General features: G+C 28.9%; 4 protein-coding genes across 11 annotated transcripts in view; 2 read left to right on the top strand and 2 right to left on the bottom strand.

The window, feature by feature from the left end:
• The first annotated feature begins 303 nt into the window (after window positions 1-303).
• LOC726962 (trafficking protein particle complex subunit 1) lies at window positions 304-1,374 on the top strand. Its single transcript, XM_001121268.5, has 3 exons — window positions 304-672; window positions 899-1,108; window positions 1,191-1,374. Exons 1-3 carry the CDS (start codon window positions 574-576, stop codon window positions 1,317-1,319), a joined length of 438 nt encoding a protein of 145 aa, XP_001121268.2. The 5' UTR covers window positions 304-573; the 3' UTR covers window positions 1,320-1,374.
• A 649-nt stretch (window positions 1,375-2,023) lies between these two features.
• On the bottom strand, window positions 2,024-12,244 carry LOC551328 (E3 ubiquitin-protein ligase RNF19A). Of its 4 annotated transcripts, none has more exons than XM_026445649.1 (13): window positions 12,085-12,244; window positions 10,431-10,654; window positions 10,221-10,363; window positions 9,925-10,114; window positions 9,537-9,848; window positions 9,312-9,456; window positions 9,108-9,244; window positions 8,827-8,924; window positions 4,553-4,751; window positions 4,269-4,464; window positions 4,015-4,180; window positions 3,559-3,929; window positions 2,024-3,482 (listed from the first exon to the last, which is right to left on the bottom strand). In XM_026445649.1, the coding sequence occupies exons 2-13, from the start codon at window positions 10,591-10,593 to the stop codon at window positions 3,233-3,235; spliced, it is 2,370 nt and encodes a 789-aa protein (XP_026301434.1). In that variant the 5' UTR covers window positions 10,594-10,654; window positions 12,085-12,244; the 3' UTR covers window positions 2,024-3,232. The 4 variants fall into 4 exon arrangements, with proteins under 4 accessions (XP_026301434.1, XP_026301437.1, XP_026301436.1 ...); XM_026445652.1 differs by having other exon boundaries at window positions 2,024-3,479; XM_026445651.1 differs by having other exon boundaries at window positions 10,431-10,594; window positions 12,085-12,243.
• Window positions 5,554-8,643, top strand: LOC100379261 (uncharacterized). The gene is given in 3 exon segments (NM_001172718.1): window positions 5,554-6,351; window positions 6,529-6,744; window positions 7,044-8,643. Coding segments are annotated over 3 exon segments (1,308 nt in total). The 5' UTR covers window positions 5,554-6,213; the 3' UTR covers window positions 7,998-8,643.
• Window positions 12,245-13,428: 1,184 nt separating the features above from the next.
• The window catches only part of LOC410580 (synaptic functional regulator FMR1), a 12,057-nt gene continuing 8,013 nt past the window's right edge, over window positions 13,429-17,472 (bottom strand). For 2 of the 5 annotated variants that reach the window (XM_006563662.3, XM_394058.7), the window contains 3 exons: window positions 15,847-16,062; window positions 15,480-15,578; window positions 13,429-15,328 (listed from right to left, as the gene is read on the bottom strand). In XM_006563662.3, the coding sequence (XP_006563725.2) occupies window positions 15,147-15,328; window positions 15,480-15,578; window positions 15,847-16,062 (497 nt within the window). In that variant the 3' untranslated portion in view covers window positions 13,429-15,146. The remainder of the gene's footprint in view (window positions 15,329-15,479; window positions 15,579-15,846; window positions 16,063-17,472) is intronic. The other 3 variants (XM_006563663.3, XM_003250257.4, XM_006563665.3) reach the window with 2 other exon arrangements.

Below are 17,472 nucleotides of genomic sequence, written 5' to 3'. Positions count from 1 at the left end.
GGAAATGTGGGAGAAGGACAGAAATAGGATAAAAATGTTGAAATTAGCGCCATCTCTAGAGTGCCGCAAATGAAACTCAATACACAAGGATAGAAATAGAATAAGAATTAACCAATAGCGCCATCTTTTGAATGGAGATATCTCTTCAAAGAATTATCATTCTAAAAATTCTCAAGAGATAGCGCTAGCTTTAAATTCTTACTCTATCTTATCCTACGTTTAAAAAGATATCATCAGTATTCGAGAGATGGCATTATTAGTTAATTCTTATTCTTGATTTCAGTCTCGTTTGTGGCATTCTATAGATGACGCTGATTTCAATATTTTTACCTTATGTCTATCTTTCTCTCAGTATTTCTTTTCCTTATCTATATTTGCTTGGTTTCGTTGTATCTTCGTCTGTGATCAAGTGTCGCTCGAAGTGAACGTATTGATGCATTGATAACAATGTACATATATACATTTTGATGAGCCATCTTTCGTAAAAAACTTATATCGCTATGCAATTATCGATAAACAATTGATTGAATATTTTGACAACAATAAAGAAACCAAAAACGATACATTAAGATTATGACAATTCACAATTTATACATATTTTCCAAAAATGGAATATTGCTATATTATGCAGAATGGAACAGATTGAATAAATCTGGAATTACAAAAGCAGAGGTATGTATGGATGGATATATCAAAATTATGATTTTAAAAATTATTAAATATATACTATATAATAACTTCTAACCTTTCCAAACTACAGTATCTTATGTAAAAATATTATAAAAGTCATTTGTTTCATTATTCTTTAAATTAAATTTATTAAAAAAGAAATTTATTATTAGTATATTATTATATCATTAACAATATTAATGTAATACATTTTTTTGTACAAATTTAGGAAGCAAAATTAATGTATGGAATGTTATTCTCCATAAAGTCGTTTGTAAGTAAAATTTCGCCATTAGATCCGAAAGAAGGATTTTTATATTATAAAACTAGTAAATATACGTTACATTATTTTGAAACTCCATCTGGATTAAAATTTGTATTAAATACTGATAATGTTACACAAAATGCTAGGGAATTATTACAGCAATTATATAGGGAGGTGAGTACAATAATTTTATTACTATATTATTATGTAGTTTATTCAGAAATACATAGAAAAAACAAAGTTAATTTTTTTACAGGTTTATTTAGAATATGTTGTAAAAAATCCTTTATGTCAATTAAATGAACCTATTCAAAGCGAATTGTTTAAATTAAAAGTTGATGAACTATTTAAAAAATCTCCCTTGTTTTTAAGTAGATCGATATAGAGATCTATTTATTAGAATTTATTACATATATAAATATAACATTTCAATATAAAAATGGTTGATTATTTATTTATTCAAATTTAATTTCATAATACAATCAATTCGTTATTAAATATTGAATATTAAAAATATGAAAAACTAAAACAAAAACGTATAATAAAAATATTTTTATAATTTTAGTAAATATTAACTTACAATATTTCTTCTTCGTCGTATTTAAAAATTTACATTTATCATAAAACAAACAATTGTTTACAATACATTTTTATAATATATACTACTGTGATTTTTATATAAAATGTACAATGATTAAAAAAAATTTGAAAAAAAATTAATATTTATAATTTTTCTAAGATATTTCTATTAATACGTTAAAATTGCACTGTTCAAGGAGAAAGAGAGCTAAATATATTTTATAAATATGTATTTAAATCATTATTTGAAATATACGTAAAAATATTAGTAAAAATGCAAACGTTTTAAAAATGTTTCTATGTTAAATTTGTTGATTTATATGCTATTTATATATAACCGAAATATAAACTGAAACATATTTCGTACCATGCACTAGTAAATCTAGAGCATATATGGTTCATTATATAGTTTATTTAATTAAAACACATATTTATTATTATTTATATATAAAGATCATATGGCAGCTTAATGTCATATTTCACAATTTTTGAATCAATATTTCTATCTCCTTTTTTTTCGTATAACTCTCGTTCGTAGATATGACATTAGCTTATTATAAACATTAGCAAAGTTATTATTTACGAACAAGAAATATGTATATATATTGAGATAATAATTTTACATAGTTATGTACATGTATTTAAGTTCTTAAGAACTTGAAATTAAAAGTGAAATAAAACGTAAAATTATTAAAACATGATTACAATGTTCCTTGATTACTATGATTGTTAGTCATTTTTCATTAGCATTACAACGTATGAATATATCGGCAAGAAAATCAAATCAAATCAATTTTTGATTTGCCTAACAAAGCACCTGAAATTAGTATATATAAATCACTGGTGTTAATAATAATAAATAAATATAAACTTAAGATAGTAAACTACTATACCTTTTTTATAATATTGTTAATTTCTTCTCCTAAAAACATTGTAACATTCTCTGTCAAGACATATTCATTGTCTTCAGATACATAAATTATTTTATATTTTCATTTATCAAGGGATAACATTTAAAAAATGTTCATGTACAAAGGTTTTTTACGATACTTGTACAGCTGGAAATATGATCGAAATGGGCAAATGTATCATACAAAGAAAATAATAATTGTTGTCTGACATAAAATGCAACCATAAAGCTTTATAACTTTTTCATGTTACATACAGTTATTCTATACGTATATGTCAATCGCATGAAAATTTTAATTCTGTTGCAGCGTTTTTATCGTAGAAAAATTTTAAGATTCGATATTTCTATTTATGATTATTGAGTGTGTTTCGAGTACGAGAAGAAAATTTTTCGCGTATAATGATATTCGCCTATGCCCAAAAGGCAAACAGTTGACATAGAAGAAAAGTCTGTATTAAATTAATTTGCAACTTTTTCGTAACAAATTTGAGGCCTGTGAGTATATATATAGCTATACACACATACGTACACAACATATATTTATACGCACGCATTTCTAAAATATGAACGCACATATTACTTACTTCGATGTACTTTGCCATGCAAAGATATAGACTTCATTTGTTCCCTCTATTGCATTCATAACATGTATACATGGTGTGCATAAATATAGTAAATTCGACATTATTCCACGCACGCAGTGTACATTTAAATACATATATACACACATATGAGAATACGCATTTCTATCTACGTATTTCGTATTTAAAGGACGCACATATTACATAAATGCTCAGTCTTTTTTTCTTTTAAGAGCGTAAATCTTCTTCTGCATTATTTATACTACATCCTTTGTCGGAAGATGTCAAGAAACGTGCACCGTTGTTCTGTACCATTACGGGAAAAGGCTCTTCTATCACCGACAATCGCTTTTCCCGATCCGTAGAAGCTGTAGAATTATAAAAGAAAACGTTTCTCAAAGCGGCGACGTTGACCCGTTCCCACGACACGTTATCTTCCGTCAACGAGTCAGCCTTCGATTCGCCATTAGAACTTCTGCTAAAAGTAGATAAATATTACAATTAATAATAATCGTAAAATTTTCCAATTTCGATCGAATTAAATTCTTTCGTACTTTGTACTCTTTTGAGCATTTGTGTCTTGCTCTATCTCTTTGTTACGTTTACGTCTTGCAGAAGTTCGATTATTCATTCCACACGTGCTGACAATTCCCTCTTGATCCGCCTCGATGAAACTGACATGATCGTCAAATCGGACACGCTCGGAACCTTCGTCTTCTCCACAAACAGTCCAATTACTGGAATCGCTGCATTGACGATCCAAAGTTGGCTTGCGTCGAGCACGTTTCGCTAAACCAGGTGCCACTTCTTCGAGAGAACTCAAAGACGTAGCTTGACCTGCCGAGTCCATGTGACCTCCCGCGATAGAGCTTGTTCCTTGTTCCCCTTCGGTACTTCTGCCACCGCTAATCGAACTCCCATCCATCTAGGCGAGTGAAGTAAATTTAAATTTTCACGTTGATAAAAGGATTAATCGTTATATGTCGCGAACAAAAAATTCTTTAAAATACTTTAAAATTTAGAACAGAGCCTGCTAGAGCTCTCGTGGAAGCCGCGCCATCATCCAATGCAATAGATGCGTTTACAGATTTCTCTGATAAACTGGTTGCGGCAGACGCTGTTTCACTACACAAACTGAAGCGTTGAGTAGATGTCACATCTGCTTGAACTTCCAATCTAATTTTAAATATAAATATATAATTTAATAATTCTTTTTAATAATATTGCAAATTATGTAAATGAGAGAAAAAAAATATTTTTTTACCTTTGACCTCCTGGAAGAACACTAGAAGCTATACTTCCTGCAAGGCTAGTACCAGCAACGGCTACATTACTGGCACTTTCACGATCGTTTTCACGACCCAATTTTTCCAAATGACTACCACTGCCTAATGAAAGTGAAGCTTCTCCTATCGAAGGATTACCGCCACGATGACTCGCAACATCAATCGATGCTGCATCTACGATAATAAGAATTATTGTTTTTTTTTCTCTCTCTCTCTCTTCATTTAATCTTTCATTTAAAATCAATTTGAATCGTATATTTACCACCACCATTGCGAACACTCAGAGAACCCATAAGCTCATTTTCGTCATCGAAATCAAATCTTACACCTGTACCATTCGTCGAAACACCACAACCTCCACTTCGACAAAGCGAAACGGGGACTACACCGTAAACGTAAAATAATAAAATTGGTACGCCAATACCTACGGCCAATCCAGCTAATATGGGCGAAACTAAAACCTGTAATGATGATCCTAAATTAGGAACAATATTTTTATTAATCTTACAAAAATTCAAATTTTTAAAGAAATTTGTAATTATTCAATCATTCATCGATTCAAAAATAATGACAAAGAAAGTAAAAATTAATATATATATATATTGAAACAATTAATAATAAAAATATTGCAAATTTTCGATTATAAATTCGTACTTTCATGTTAAGGAATGCATAGTGAAATTAAAAACTATATTTTTCCTTTAAAATGAATTCTTTTCGAAAGGAAAAAACGTAGTAATTAAGAAAATTTTTTAATAGTACTTAATATATACAATTCTAAATTATTCAAAATTAATATAATTAATATCTTAATTACTTCGACTTAGCATTTTTTTTTTTTGTTTAAATAATTGCACGCGTATCATCAATTTGAAAATGCATACAATTTCTGGAACGGTGTTGAACGTGTCCAAAAAAAGAAACGAAGAAAGCAGCAAAACAAAAATATCGAGCAAAATCGAAGGGAGAGGCTGGCGATAGAAATAAATATATCTCGGCCAGCCGTGTAACTTGTCATGATGAGCTGAAAGATTACTGGCGCGCTGCGATCCGTTTTCTAGATTTTCTCATCGAGCGTGGAAAGGAGACGCGAGACGGCGAAACAGTAGACAGAGAAAGTGCATGGTGAGCAGAAGGCGCGGGAGGCGCGGAAGGAAGGAAGGATATTGATCGACGGTAGGAGTGCGCGCATGGGAAATCCTCTCTCTGTCCCACCCTGCGGCCTGCATCCACCTAGGTGGCTGACGATGGAACGTGCATCGTGTCAGTCGGTACTTTAAGATCCACACTACGCTACGATCGTAAACGGTCCGACGAATAGAATAGTTGGTCGAAGTCGGTTGGTTGGTGCTCTGCGCCAAGGGTGTGTCGTGCTGTGGACACTGTGAGCCCCGATGAGAAAACGTCGAACTACGCCGGCCCGAACGTTCAAGGACCGGTCGGCGTAACGGCAGAGTAGAAGGGACACACGACGAATCCATTCCGTTTATTAGTGATTTCGCCAAGTCTTCGCACACTCACACACGGACACGTTCAGATGTGAACAGTCGAACAGACGGACGTTTTGCATGTGTATCGTTCATAGGGAGTGTTATATGTCGTTTATTGGCATTGATTGGGGACAATAGACACGCAAAACGTCACAAGCACGATACACATACACTTTCTCTCTCTCTCTCTCTTTCTCTTTTTCTCTCTCATCTGTTTTTTTCCCCCCCGTTTCCTTTCAACACGGCCATCATTGATGTCATAATGTTGAACCGTCATTAAACTAATAGAATAAACAAAGGGGGGAAAAGAGAGGAAAAGGGACAGAGACGGACAGACAGACAGAGAGACAGACAGAGAGACAGGCAGAGAGAGAGAGAGAGAGAGAGAGAGAGAGAGAGAGAGAGAGACCAAACAGACAGAAGAAACGAAACCATGGCGAATTGGGATTGGGAAGACACCGATTGGGATTGGGAAGATACAGAAGAATCTTCCTGCGGAGAGGAACAGAATCAGATAGAATTTAACAAGGAGTGGCTCGGTGGTGTTCTAAAGGAATTTCACAAAGAACCGGTTAGTTTTTCGGTATATAAACTATGATTTACAGTTAACAGTTGTCTGTAAGGATTTTTGTAAGACGTCAATTTAAACAGTCTATAAATGCTTTATCAGCAATGAAAGTGCAATCTATTTAAAAGATGTGGCGTATTCTTGAATTGCTTTTTGCGAATTAATCCATCATATATACAGGTCACGATAAGCGAATGTAACGTAAGTCCCGGCTGTACGAGTAATGAAAGCGCGCTCAGTGATATTATGCGTCTTAAAATCAAATATATGTTGAACGACACGAATACTACGCAAGACTTGTCCGTAATCGTGAAAGAGCTTCCAAGAGATCCGATAAATCGTTTTTTTGTTATCGAAGGCCAATTTGATCTTCGGGAAATTAAATTTTATACACAGGTAAGCGATCAATTAACATAAGCAGTGCTCATTTTAGTATCCGACAAGACAGTATCGAATTCAGATGTTCGTCTAAATAAGTGATTTGCGAATTCGACTTAAGTGAAAAAGAAGATGGGTGCGAATCGGTGTCAAATTTCGTTCAACAGTCATTTGAGATATTTGAAGCTTGGAAATCTCATTTTCAAGAATAGTAGAGACGGATGCTAAAAGATGCATTATATGTTATTGTATTATTGTTATATCAATATTTAATTCTTCTATCTAATAAATAATAATTTGTACTTTGTTTATATTAGGTTATGCCCGACTTAAAGGAATTTCAAAAGAAACAACTAACATCTCAAGGAAATAAATCGGACATCGAAATTCTTCTGTCAGTTCCAGTATGCTACTTTGCAGATTATACACCAGCTGATGAATCAGGCGATAAGCCCACAAAACCAGAATCAATTTTGGTGTTACAAGACCTTCGTGATTCTGATTTTCGAAATATTAAATTTCGTGAAGGAATGACATACGATCAAACTAAAATTGCATTAGAAGCTATAGCACGTATACATGCACACTCTTTGGCAATGAAAGTTGTAGAAGGAGAGCCTCTGTCCGAACGTTATCCGTTTCTCTTCCAAACAGCAAAAGCAACAAATTCGTATCAACAATTGGTTGAACGTGGTTTACCGCAACTTGCCAAATTTTTGAAAAGTACACCAGGATTGGAAGCGATACTCGAGGCCTTAGTTATCCTAAGACCTAGGACTAAACATATAATATCTGCACTTCTTGCACCAGAAGGCCCGCTAGCGTTGATCACGCATACAGACTTTTGGTGTAATAATTTACTTTTCAAGGAAGGACCCTCTGGTTTCGAATGTTGTATCCTAGATTGGCAAATGGTTACTTACAGTAGACCGACTAACGACATTGCTCTGTTATTAGTAAGCTCATTGCCAACCGAACTACGCCGAAAGCATACGGAAACTTTCCTCGATATTTATTGGGATGCGCTAACTGGCACGTGTTCCCGTCTTGGTGTCGACATTCCCAAAGATTTAGGCTATACAAGAGAAGATTTAAATAAGGATTATAGAAGATCGCAACTTCTCGCTCTCCTACTATGTATTGGATCCGTAGATGTTGCTCTAGGAGATGCGGATACCGAACAGCGCTTGATCGATGTTTTAAAAGACCTTCATAACGAAGGTGTACTTACAGACGAGACTATAATTGCCAATAGCGAAAATGATCCTTAGTCAGCGTTATTACCGCCCATGATAGTGCTGCAGCAAATTAATATTTCTATGCGAAATGTAAATCGGAAAGGAAAAAGTTATGGAACTGATCGTTCAAGAACTCGATCCGTCTGTCATTAACGTTATAATTAAGAATAACGTGATTCATTTCAAGCGAAAAAAAGCTTGTGTGTTGATAATTATGTAATTGTGGAATCGGTCACGTTAAAATTCATTGACGTGATGAAAATAGAATTGATGTTAGATTCTTATGTTTGAAAACATTTCAATATTGGATTGTTCTTGCGATATATACCTACAATTTAGTAAGAAAATTAAATAAACAAAATACCACATACATATAATAAATATTATATGAAATTTTAAAAATACAAACGACTCAAAATGTAAAAGAATTGCTAACAATACGTGCCATAAAAATAATTTAAGTCGAGAATAATATTCTCTCTCCTTAAATTAGTTAAATATAATACTTATTTAATTTAAATTTGAAGTTTTTTAACGAAATTTCTTCCCGCAAACTAAACTGAAACGGCTATACAACCGATTTTTGTTACTTGTAATTCATATACGCAATAATTATATTATTCCATTTCTTTGTACAAACTATATAAATAAATAATACTTTGATGTTGTCATGAATTTGAATGATTGAATGAATGATTTTCATGATTCCTAAATGACTCCATTATTAATATCTTTAAAATCATATTAATACTACTTTAAGATATTCATCTAACATATATAAATATATAATTTATAAAAAAATATTCACTAAAAAATCAATTCAATTTTATATAGATATGAATAAAAAAAAATTTTAACTTACAGATGCAGTTACTCCTCCAACAATAAAAGCATTCCTCTTATGTTTGTTATCTTTCTCGTATCTTGTATATAGTTCTTTTCCTACCCATACTGGAATACCTGTAATTAATTAAATATATATATATATGTATATATATACGTACGCGCATAATTTTTTTCAAAAAGAAAATAGTTTAAATAAATTTTTTTCTCAAAGATATACAAACAAATTTTTAAATATTATTTACAAATAAATAATATTTAGGTTAGCATTAATATATGAAAATGATTTAGCTTACAAACCTATAATCATAGCAGGTACAGCTATACCAGCAGCAAGACCAATTCCAACTGGAGCTCCTACTAAAGTTCCAAGTTGCCAAAGTATTTTCTTTTTTCTAGACCATGGCTTTTTACCCCAAAAAGTACAACCAGATGGACTGTAATATAAAATACATAAAATAAAAAATTATTGAAATAATTCATATAGTAATAAATATATTATACCTTAGATAATGAAGATCACTAATTTCTTTCATACATAACCAACAGAATTCTGCACCACAAACAGCACAAACCATATGATTGCAACTTCCATCATCCATTTTAACAATAAGCACTTGACATCTTGGACATGGTTTGACATCATCTTCTGTAAATATAATTTTTTTAAAAATATTTCTATCTTCCATATATTATATTAATTTAATAATTTTTATAAATAATACATACTATGCTGTGAATCACTTTGACTAAAACTGAGAGATGAACTGCGTTCATAATATTGAGTACGTTGAGCTCTAGCAGCATCACATGTCTGATTAGGATGCCAACGTGCTTTACAATGATAACAAAAATAAGAATCACATCCTGGCCGCTCACAACGTAATTTCGGACATGAAGCACAACCACTAGCAATAACGGCAAAGCTACAATCTGGTGCAGGACACCATCTTGCATCAGGTTCTACAGCAAGAACTCGTCGTACCATAAAATCTTCATATTTCTCCAATTGCGTTTGGTCATTTAAAATCATTCGAATGTCTATAAAACAATAAATTCAATAAAAATAATGATAATAATAAAAATTAAATTTTCTTTATTAAAAAAGTATATTTACCATTTGGATGAAGTGGCTCTGAACATTCAGGACATGCTATATTAACTCTAGATTCAGAAATTTCTACTTTAAGATATTGTTGATAACAGTCATAACAACTGCGATGGTGACAAGACTGAACAACAGGAAAAAATTCCATTGGTAATTCAGCCAAACATAAAGGACATTCCATTAAACCATTTTCATTGCTCTAAAATAAAACTTATTTTACAATCTAAATATCACTTTATTATTAATTATTTAATATAATTTGTATTTTTCTAAAATTTCATCACAGCTATATATTCTATAAATACCTTTCCGGCAGAAGAAAGTACAGAGCCTTTGCTGGAAGCACATTGTAGATCTATGTTCTGAAATTGAAAATGGCTTGAACCATTACTTACTCTGGCTTCTCCTTTTTCAACATCAGTAATCTTGCCACCGGTTGGATCTTTTGCTAAAAAATAATTGAGATTCAAAAAAAAAAATTATTTTATATCATCAAATTAAGTATTATTTATTACTTTTTACATTCCTGTTGTTTGAACTAGGTGTCCTTACAATTCGACGACCAATAAGTGGACTCGAATATAATAATCGGCGTAAAGAAAATCGTGCTAACATTCTTCGTGGTCGAGGAGCTGTGCTGCTACAGCCTCCAGAACTGCTATCATTTTCTTTAAACATCCTGAGTAATATTACAGGTTAATGTCTCATTCTCTGTTTCACAAGGATAAGTCAATTCAATCTATATTAAATCATATAAAAAAAAAAAATTAGAATTAGAATTTTCAAACTAATTTAACATACATATAAATTCTGTATAATCTACTATTATATATTATACAGAATCTAAAAGTAATATATTGATAATAAATAAGTAATAAATGATAAGATATGATATTTAAGTTACTTATATATTATTATCTAATTTAAATTATAATGTAAACATAAATATAATATAATAATTATAATGTAAATAAACTTAAAAATATAATTAAAAAATATAAAAAATATAATTTATAAATTATCGATTACAAGCGATTATTATTTTTTTTATAAACATTATATTATATATAATTATGTAGATCGCATTTAAACAAAAAAACAAATTCTTATGATTAATCTTTTCCAATAATATCGCAAAATTAATTTCAAAATAAATCTTTTATAAAATTATAAATTATTTATTAGTAATAATAAATATAACGAATATGTGTGCGTATATGTTCGTTATATGAAATTCATTACAAAATATATAAAATTTTTATATATTATTATTTGACTTAATAATTTATAATTCATATAAATTTATTATTTTTTCATAAATTATATTCAATTTTATATATATATATATATTTTTTTTTTCCTACTTATATTAAAAAAGAAATTACAGTTTCACAACGGTTATTATCAATTGCGATTTTTTTTACATTTATGAAGGATATAAATATTCAATATTTTGAAATTTTTAATATGTAACATGAAATATTGCAATATAAAAGGTTATTCTACTCATCTTTTATAAAATATAAGTCAAATATTATGATATTACATGATTATATCCAGTTATTTCTTTTAGCGAATTGTATGAATCCAAATATCCAAATTATTTCTAATTCACATAGCACTGAAGAAAATAATATATTGAAAATCTAAATTAGCAAATCGATTAATTCCAAAATTGTATTTATGAAACTATTACGAGGTATGAAAAACATTTAATGCAAGTTTTTATAATATTATATTTTACCTCACTTCACCCGATGTACTTGTAAGTTGATAAAATAATAATCTTTTTATAAATATAAATATAATTATAATTAATGCAAATGTCAATTTTGTAAGGGATGCAAAATAATCGCCATTTGCAATAGCTTAAATTTACATGTACATTATATAAATATGTATATTATATATTATACGTATATATGTACATACTACATACGTATATATACATATATACGTTTTATTAAAGTTGTTTCTTCTCATTTGAAAATATTATTAAATTTTAATTAATTAATGAACATTAAGCCAACTGAAAAAAGAGTACAAAAACACGTTTGAGTTGAGTACTGAGAAACCTTACACATAGATGACTAGCATTAATACAGGTGTGGAAAGTCCACGAGCAAATACCAACTGAAGTTAAGCTAACCAAAACATACTATAACGTACCTGATTTCTGTTAACTGATATTTTCAAGTCTATAAAATCTTTAGCAACTAATAATAGATTCACTATTATTATAATCACACACTATTGATAAGTTTCACTTATTTTGTTGGTTAAGAATGTTCACTTGACACAACAGCTGACGGCTTCCGACTAAACGTATCATGTACATAATTTAGATGAGAAACATAGTGAACAAAATGAAATATATATACAGCGCCTCTATATGAAAATATTTGTTATATTATTCAAATTATAAATTCCCTAATTTAAAATAATATATAATTTCTATATTATTAATAATGATTTTATTTCAAATAAAAATATTTGTAAAAAAACAATTTTTACAATGATTTAACTTTTAATTTAATATTTAATACTTAAATGTATATAATTATATTAACGAAATAATAATTTATATTATTTTATAAATAAATGTTAATTTTATAAATTTTAACTATTATATAATATATAATAATTAAATTTCATTTAAAAATAAAAAATGAAACAAAATATTATTATGTAATTTGATTTTTTAAATCAATAATCCAATATTTATATCAGATTTATATGGGATAGTTCACATTCATTTGCATTAATTTTATTTGAATTTTTATTTTTATATTTCTATTATTTTTGTCTATTATTGTAGATATATTTTAAATTAAAAATTATGCTTTATGAAAAAAATGATATAATTTATAATAATTTTAAATATTTTATATTTTTATTTTTTTAAACTTTATTATATTTTTGAATTTAAAAATTTGTATTTGTAAATATTGCTTTACTTATTTATAATTTATGTTAGTTTTTAAAAATTGAAATATATATTATGATTAAAAAAGAATTTTTAACTATTTTATTTCAGAAATTAAATTTTAAATAAAAAATTAAATATAATGATTTTATAATTAATAAAAATATTTTTATTTTTTCCACACAAGCAAATACGCTTATAGTAAATATATTAGCGATTTTAATGATTTATTTAATAATAGACACATGAAAATTCCAAATCAATATTTATTAAGTGAATCGTAAAATAATTTTATTTTCTCTTATTCAGAACTTTCTTTTAATTAAATAAATTTAAAAAATTTTAATTTTATAAATTAAATGATTTTTGTTTATTATTTTAAATTAAAATGAAAAAATTATTTTGTTCATGCTTGCATTTCTATAATTTTTTCTATAATTATAAATTAAATTATAATAATTAAATATTATTAATATTTTCAGACTATAAGTTTCATGAGAAAATTAAGCGTAATAGTAATTATTTTTAATAGAAAATGTGTTACGGAAATTAAGGATAGGGATAAAGATTGTAGTTTAAAACGACTGTTAAGATTAAAAAACGATTATCAATGTTTCGAAAAAATTGTGGTTCATCATACTAATGACCGCTCTATGTACAGAAATGTTTTATTCTTAAATTATGCACAAATTGCAATCAATACAAATGTATCTGAAACAAGCAAGTTGGGGGATGTCTCAGTTTTTTTTGCTGCCATGAGAATATTCAGATAAAATGGCAGCTGTTTTGTTAGATGTCAATATGTTGCATTAACCGCCATGCGTTTTTGCAAAATCCTTAAGACATGTCCGATTAATTGTTGTCATATCCGGAAGAAAAGGCAGCTGTTTTAAATTGACAGATAATGTTTCATATTCACTGATAATCAATTTAAAACAGTTAGCCATATCTATTTTATAGCTTAGTATAGTAAAGCTAGTTTATTTTTTCAGACATTCACATTTCGACTAAGTAGTATTATAGTAATAAAGGTATGCGCTAAGTCTGCACTTCAGCTAGATATCATAAAACATGTATCATTCCTTCTCTGGCACATCATACATTGGTATTACTAAGTATACGTTTACTTTCTTTTTAAATCATGCGAAACAATGCAGAAACGAACGTCATATCAAATCCTAATATTTGATATAGTATGCTTAGACTGTAATAAAAAAAACTAAATTACATGAAAAGTGAACCCGGAAATAAAAACCGACTTCTTGTACACCCATTTGTTTTTTTTTACAATCAAATAAGTCATTTTAGCATCATGGTATTATTAATCAACACTCAGTATTGAAACATAAAATTGAAAATCTAGTGTTGTTAAATAACTCTAGTAATAATCGTAACAAAAAAAAAAAAAAAAAAAAAAAAAAAAAAAAAAAAAAAAAAAAAAAAATTCAATCTTGTGAAGTAAATAGAAGGAACATCATTGGGAACACCTTTTAACCAAGATTTCATGCAGCTGCCACCTACCATTGTTATAATTAACAATGGGAATCCATTTTTTCTTTCATCATATCATGTTTCGTCCTAGTTTTGTCGCAAAATGCTTTATACCCAGTATGTTCAATTATTGTTTTTTTGTTTTTATATATGAATATAAAATAACACAAAACACGTACTTTTGTTCATATGTCAAAAGTCTTTATTACAATTATTGCAATGATGTAAAAGATAAAAAACAAAAAGAAAGAGAATAAAATTGATTAAATCCTGCGTTTTTGTACGTATTGTGTTATTTTTTCATAATAATAGCGACACATCTAGGCGAAAATTATTCAAATTGATAATTGACATACGAGCCACAAATATCCAGCCTATTATTAGATCTTTTTTTCAAGTGATTAAGAAGTACTTTACAGTACATCCAAATTACTGTCACACAAGTTGGGAGCTTGGTATAAAAATGAGGCACAGTTTCACAATCAGGGGATTCTTTTTTAGATGCTTCTACTATCTCCCAATGAATGTATCCATATATCAAACATGATAGCATAATCACTATCATTAAACTAAACCATGCATGGATATTAATATGTGTCCTTAAATGTGTTTAAGGAGAATGACGATTTCTTAAACAACAGTCGTATTCTTATCGGTAGCAAACAGTCTTAACAACGAGCGTAGACTAATCATGTCGCGATCCATAATCGTGTAGTCTTTGCGTAGGTATGCGTCATGTTATGTGCTGGGTGTTAATAGCTCTCATCAGGTGTAATGTTATATGTAAGTAGCAGTTGTCGACCATAATGATTGTTTAGCCACTGGTACCGTTAACCAGAGCTTCCTTAGGCTTATTGCTCTGTTGCATACGACGAGACCGTAATTCTCTTTGGCCTTTAGGCCCTTGGGAACTGTTGTTAGTAGTAGAAACGTCATTGGCTGGTGTTCCTTCTTTACTAGTTACAGTTGATTGGTCTCCTGGACCGGCATTGCTGCCTAAACAAATATATAGATTAACTCTGAGTGTTACTGTATATTAACATCAATACGCATTCTGAAACATAATACTGCACTTACTCTTATGTTATATTAATACCGATCGTCCTAAAGAAATATCATAAATCCTTTTTAAATTTCACGTAATTACCTTTTTGATTATTTGTTGGTGTAGAACTACGTTGTCGAGAACGTCGAAGTCGTCTTCGCCTTATGCCTTTAGGTCCTCCCTCCACACTTGATACAGATTCTATGCATATGCAAACTATTGTGACCATCTTTTTATAAAATAATATAAAAGTACTACTGAAAATTAAATATTTTTGTGACTGATTATATAAAAAGCTACATTTCACATACGTTAGTAGCGTGCATTAGTAATCATCATTGATATTGTTAGTGTTAGATGGTCACAAGTGTTTGTTTCACAATCCATGCTATTCTCTCAAAGGATTTTACTAATCTTTAGGACGAAACGGCTGTTCTACTGTAAAATATTATTAGAAAAATATTGTTACCTCTATCAATACTTGAAACATCTTGACTATCGAGAACAGTATCTTCATCATCGGTTGTTCGACGACGTTCATCTCTACGATCTCTACGTTGAGTTGGAGGACGACCTTGTCTACCACCCATATACCCTGAATTGCCTGCACCTCCTTGATGGCCACCTCTTGGCGGTAGATCCCTTACTCGATCTTCACTACCATCTAAGGTGTCTCGGCGTAATCCTGTAAATTAAATCAGATTTATAACAAAAAAACAAGTTAAAATTTGAATGTAACACGATGAACACAAACATTTTAATGATTTTGTAAAACAAATGAAATGATGAAAGATTAGTATCCTTACTTGTAGTCGATGATGATCAATGTAGCATTTAACACATTATCAATGATGTTTTCCATTATAATAAGTAAGGGTATTAATTGGGAGTGAAGAGGCATCTTTGGAATCAAGCTCACTAATTTTTTAATTTCTTCTTCTACCGTTAATATTTATATTTCCATAAATTTATACAAATTTAAATGAAAACTAATATATTAATGTAGTATTAAATCACAGAATATAGGTTTATTGAATTACATTAATGTAATTAAGAACATTTGTAAAATACTTGTGATTGTTACTACCTAATATTTTATAAGTTAAAAATCAGATTCACGTGGAGTATTTTACAAGGTAAATTTTATTACAAAACGTATATAAGTACATTTTTAATAAAAATAATAACATAATTGCTTCTTAATTTCTTATTTATCAACTTGCAAACAACCTATATAGTTAAGACAACATTCAATTTTGTTAACGTTTAAAAAGCAATTAAAGTTAATTACATTCAATGTATTATTTAACTAAATGAAAGATTCAAAAGTCGTTATATACGTACATGTCATAAATTTGACGCGGCATATTTGTTAATCCATAAAAAGTAGTTACTCTTAAGATATATAATACGTGATTAGACAATTCGCACACAAAACAATATTATGTACTTTATTTATTTCTCAATAACCAATAAATCAAATAAATCACACACCGTGAGTTACTTAGCTACTACATGCATTTCCATTAAACACATACATGCAAATGCATATGGTTGCAGTTATTTTCTATTATAATTCCATGTTCTATGTGATGACATGTTTACAAATGCGAATTGTGAATATATCTATAGATATTAATTGAGAAAGTATAAAGTAATTATGACAAAAACAATGAATTACGAATAACGATGTACGATGAAAAACTAAATAGCTGAAACGGTTTTATAACAAGTATAGTTTCAAATCTATATAATTAAACAATGAAAGGCATTAACGACTATAAAAAGATATTAAGATCAAATCTGATTTGAATAAATGAATTATTTTAACGTTAATAATAATAAAAATCATGAATAAATTAATACATGAAGAAAAAATTATTCTCTTTGTATATGTTTTGATCATTATTTTTTGCTTATATTGATAAATTTACAAATTTGTAAGCTTTCAATTTATTAAATGTAATAAAGTAAACTTTTAAATCATTTAATGAGTATTTCCAAGAATGAATTACAGTAAAAACTCGTTTATCCGAATCTCTAACATTAAATTGTTTTATTTACTGAATTCAAAAAAGATTCTTTAGAAAATATT

The sequence above is a fragment of the Apis mellifera genome, linkage group LG15 (genome assembly GCF_003254395.2).
Source record: "Apis mellifera strain DH4 linkage group LG15, Amel_HAv3.1, whole genome shotgun sequence".
Classification (NCBI taxonomy): domain Eukaryota; kingdom Metazoa; phylum Arthropoda; class Insecta; order Hymenoptera; family Apidae; genus Apis; species Apis mellifera.
The sequence above is the reverse complement of the archived record's forward strand: the minus strand, read 5'-3'. Positions and strand labels throughout refer to the sequence as shown.

Coding starts and splice junctions, on each gene's coding strand:
- LOC726962 (XM_001121268.5), top strand. CDS start 574: ATGACAATTCACAATTTATACATATTTTCCAAAAATGGAATATTGCTA. Junction 673..898: donor CTGGAATTACAAAAGCAGAG/GTATGTATGGAT, acceptor GTACAAATTTAG/GAAGCAAAATTAATGTATGG. Junction 1,109..1,190: donor TACAGCAATTATATAGGGAG/GTGAGTACAATA, acceptor ATTTTTTTACAG/GTTTATTTAGAATATGTTGT.
- LOC551328 (XM_026445649.1), bottom strand. CDS start 10,593: ATGTTTAAAGAAAATGATAGCAGTTCTGGAGGCTGTAGCAGCACAGCT. Junction 9,849..9,924: donor AGAGCCACTTCATCCAAATG/GTAAATATACTT, acceptor ATTGTTTTATAG/ACATTCGAATGATTTTAAAT. Junction 9,457..9,536: donor TCAAAGTGATTCACAGCATA/GTATGTATTATT, acceptor TTATATTTACAG/AAGATGATGTCAAACCATGT.